Genomic DNA, 2,759 nt, shown 5'->3' with positions numbered 1-2,759 from the left:
GGGAAGCAAAGAATCTGACATGACTGAAGGGACTAAGCACAACAGCATTTATTTAGCATTTTCAGACTCTTATTTTAAATCAGTTTGGAGCCTGGGTCCCACCCTGGACTGGGTGGGTCTGTCAGGTCACTCCTGTGATAGTGCTCAGTAACTTTTGGAATTATGATTCTTTTGTTTTTAAATCTGAAGTGCTAGGCTCTGCGTTCAAGTGTCTTATTTACAACCATTCCAAGGTAGGTGTCCCCATTTTATAGTCAAGAACACTGAGATCTGAGCTAGGAAATAGCAGGTCCCTATGGAACTCACGTTGGCTGGCTTCCAGAACTCCCTCTCTGTCTTGCTGTGCATGCACACACACACACACACACACACACACACACACCCTTGTCTGGCAGGCCAGTGTGTCACACACACACACACAGGTCCCTCTGGAACTCACGTTGGCCAGCTTCCAGAACTCCGTCTCTGTCTTGCTGCCTTCACACACACACACACACACACACACACACACCCTTGTCTGACAGGCCACTGTGCCCACTCATCCCACCCGTGGCCAGGCCCTGGTGGGAGCTCATCCCGAGGTCCTCCCCTTCTCCTGATCCTCTTCAGGAAGCCCATACAGGAAGCGTTGGTGGGAACTGTGGGCCAGAAGAGTGGCTCCCTGGGTGATGAGACAGGTCCAGACCTGAGGAAGGGGTGGCTATGAGGAGGGGAGAAGACCTACGAGGAAGCCCCGGGTGCATCCCCACTACGCCCTCCATCTGTGGTCTCCTCTCCTTGCCTCCCCCATCCCCCAGGCACCCGCCGACCCAGCAGTACCAGGTAAGTGGTGAGGCCCAGGTAGGCTGCGGCCAGCAGTGCTACAAGGCTGAAGTAGGCAGGGTGGGGGAGGCTGGGCACGTAGCTGATCACAAAGTAAAGGTTGACGGCGCAGACCAGCACCATGATGGAGGAAGTGATAACTTTGCTCACCCTTGGGAATGAGAGGGAGATTCAGGATCGGCTGCATCTCCCTCAGGGCCCACAGTCAGCCTGGAGGTAACTAGGGCTTCCCTGGGCTGTGGGGTCTGGTGTAGACCCCTGGCCATTTTCTGCCTCCTGGGCTGGCCAGGCACCACACCGGCAGGATTTGGCAAGAGTACAGGCTGAAGTGAGGGGGAGGAGCTCAAGCTCTAGAAATAGCCCCTGGCTCAGGATTCCAGTCCTGGCTCCTCCCCTTGCTAGCTGTGTGACCCTCGGCAGGTTTCTTAACCTCTCTGATCTTATCAGATATTCCTTATCTGGAATAGTGAGAATTCCTACCTCTTGGTGGTTGTGAGGATCAAGTGCGATAAGCCCAGTGCTGAGGTTGGGGAGTACTCACAGGCCATTGGCAAACTCCTGCATCAGGGCGGGCATGCTGGTGAAGGTGAGGATGGGCAGCACAGCGAAGGGAAGCTGGGGAGAGTCGGAAGGAAGGGGCTGAAGGACCCTGCTGTTAGAAAACAGTGAGGAGGGGAGGAGCAGGCCAGGGCTCCAGTCACCCTCTGCTTCACTGTGCAACCTTGGGAAAGTCCCCTAACCACTCTGAACCTGTTTCTCCACATCCATTGCTTCCACTGTGTGTGCTAGCCGCTCAGTTGTGTTTGACTCTTTGGAACCCCACAAACAATGGCCCACCAGGCTTCTCTGTCCATGGGATTTCCCAGGCAAAAATCAATTCAGTTCAGTCACTCAGTCGTGTCTGACTCTTTGTGACCCCATGGACTGCAGCACGCCAGGCTTCCCTGTCTATCACCAACTCCCGGAGCTTACTCAAACTCATGTCCATCGACTCAGTGATGCCATCCTAATCATCTCATCCTGTCATCCCATTCTCCTGCCTTCAACCTTTCCCAGCATCCGAGTCTTTTCCAGTGGATTCTTCACATCAGGTGGCCAAAGTATTGGAGCTTCAGCTTCAGCAATAATCCTTCCAATGAATATTCAGGACTGATTTCCTTTAGGATGGACTGGTTGGATCTCCTTGCAGCCCAAGGGACTCTCAAGAGTCTTCTCCAACACCACGCACTTCAAAAGCATCAGTTCTTTAGCGCTGAGCTTTCTTTATAGTCCAGCTCTCACATCCATATATGACTACTGGAAAAACCATAGCTTTGACTAGACGGACCTTTGTTGGCAAAGTAACGTCTCTGCTTTTTAGTATGCTGTCTAGGTTGGTCATAGCTTTTCTTCCAAGGAGCAAGCATCTTTTAATTTCATGGCTGCGGTCACCACCTGCAGTGATTTTGGAGGAATACTGGAGTGGATTGCCATTTCCTTCTCCAGGGGATCTTCCCAGCCCAGGGATCGAAGCCAGATCTCCCACTGCAGACAGATTCCTTACCATCTGAGCCACCAAGGAAGCCCCAAGGTTGTGGGGGCTCCAAAGCAGAAGGAAGTGTTTGGGGGCTTTGGCCCCAGACTATCTGAGTGTGCATCCTAGCTCTGCTGTGCTGTGCTTAGTCACTCAGTTGTGTCTGACTCTTTGTGACCCCATAAACTGTAGTCCACCAGGCTCCTCTGTCCATGGGGATTGTCCAGGCAAGAATACTGGAGTGGGTTGCCATGCCCTCCTCCAAGGGATCTTTCCAACCCAGAGATCAAACCCATGTCTCCCACATTGCAGGCAGATTCTTTACTATCTGAGCCACCAGGGAAGCCCCCAGCTCTGCTACTGGTCACTTAATTTCGTGCATCAGTTTTTCCATCTGCAAAATGGGAGTAATGGTGGTTCCTAC

The 2,759-nt window shown here is 52.7% G+C and overlaps 1 protein-coding gene across 2 annotated transcripts in view; it reads right to left on the bottom strand.

Annotated features, from left to right (window-relative positions):
• SLC11A1 (solute carrier family 11 (proton-coupled divalent metal ion transporter), member 1) overlaps positions 1-2,759 on the bottom strand; it is an 11,389-nt gene continuing 8,630 nt past the window's right edge. The window contains exons 13-15 of one of the 2 annotated variants that reach the window (XM_010861184.1): positions 1,364-1,437; positions 820-973; positions 1-685 (exon numbers count right to left, since the gene is read on the bottom strand). In XM_010861184.1, coding sequence (XP_010859486.1) covers positions 572-685; positions 820-973; positions 1,364-1,437 — 342 coding nt within the window. In that variant the 3' untranslated portion in view covers positions 1-571. The remainder of the gene's footprint in view (positions 686-819; positions 974-1,363; positions 1,438-2,759) is intronic. The other variant, XM_010861185.1, reaches the window with a different exon arrangement.

The sequence above is a fragment of the Bison bison genome, unplaced genomic scaffold, assembly GCF_000754665.1.
Source record: "Bison bison bison isolate TAMUID 2011002044 unplaced genomic scaffold, Bison_UMD1.0 scf7180017864471, whole genome shotgun sequence".
Classification (NCBI taxonomy): domain Eukaryota; kingdom Metazoa; phylum Chordata; class Mammalia; order Artiodactyla; family Bovidae; genus Bison; species Bison bison.
This window is presented reverse-complemented; position numbering and strand designations above follow the sequence as displayed.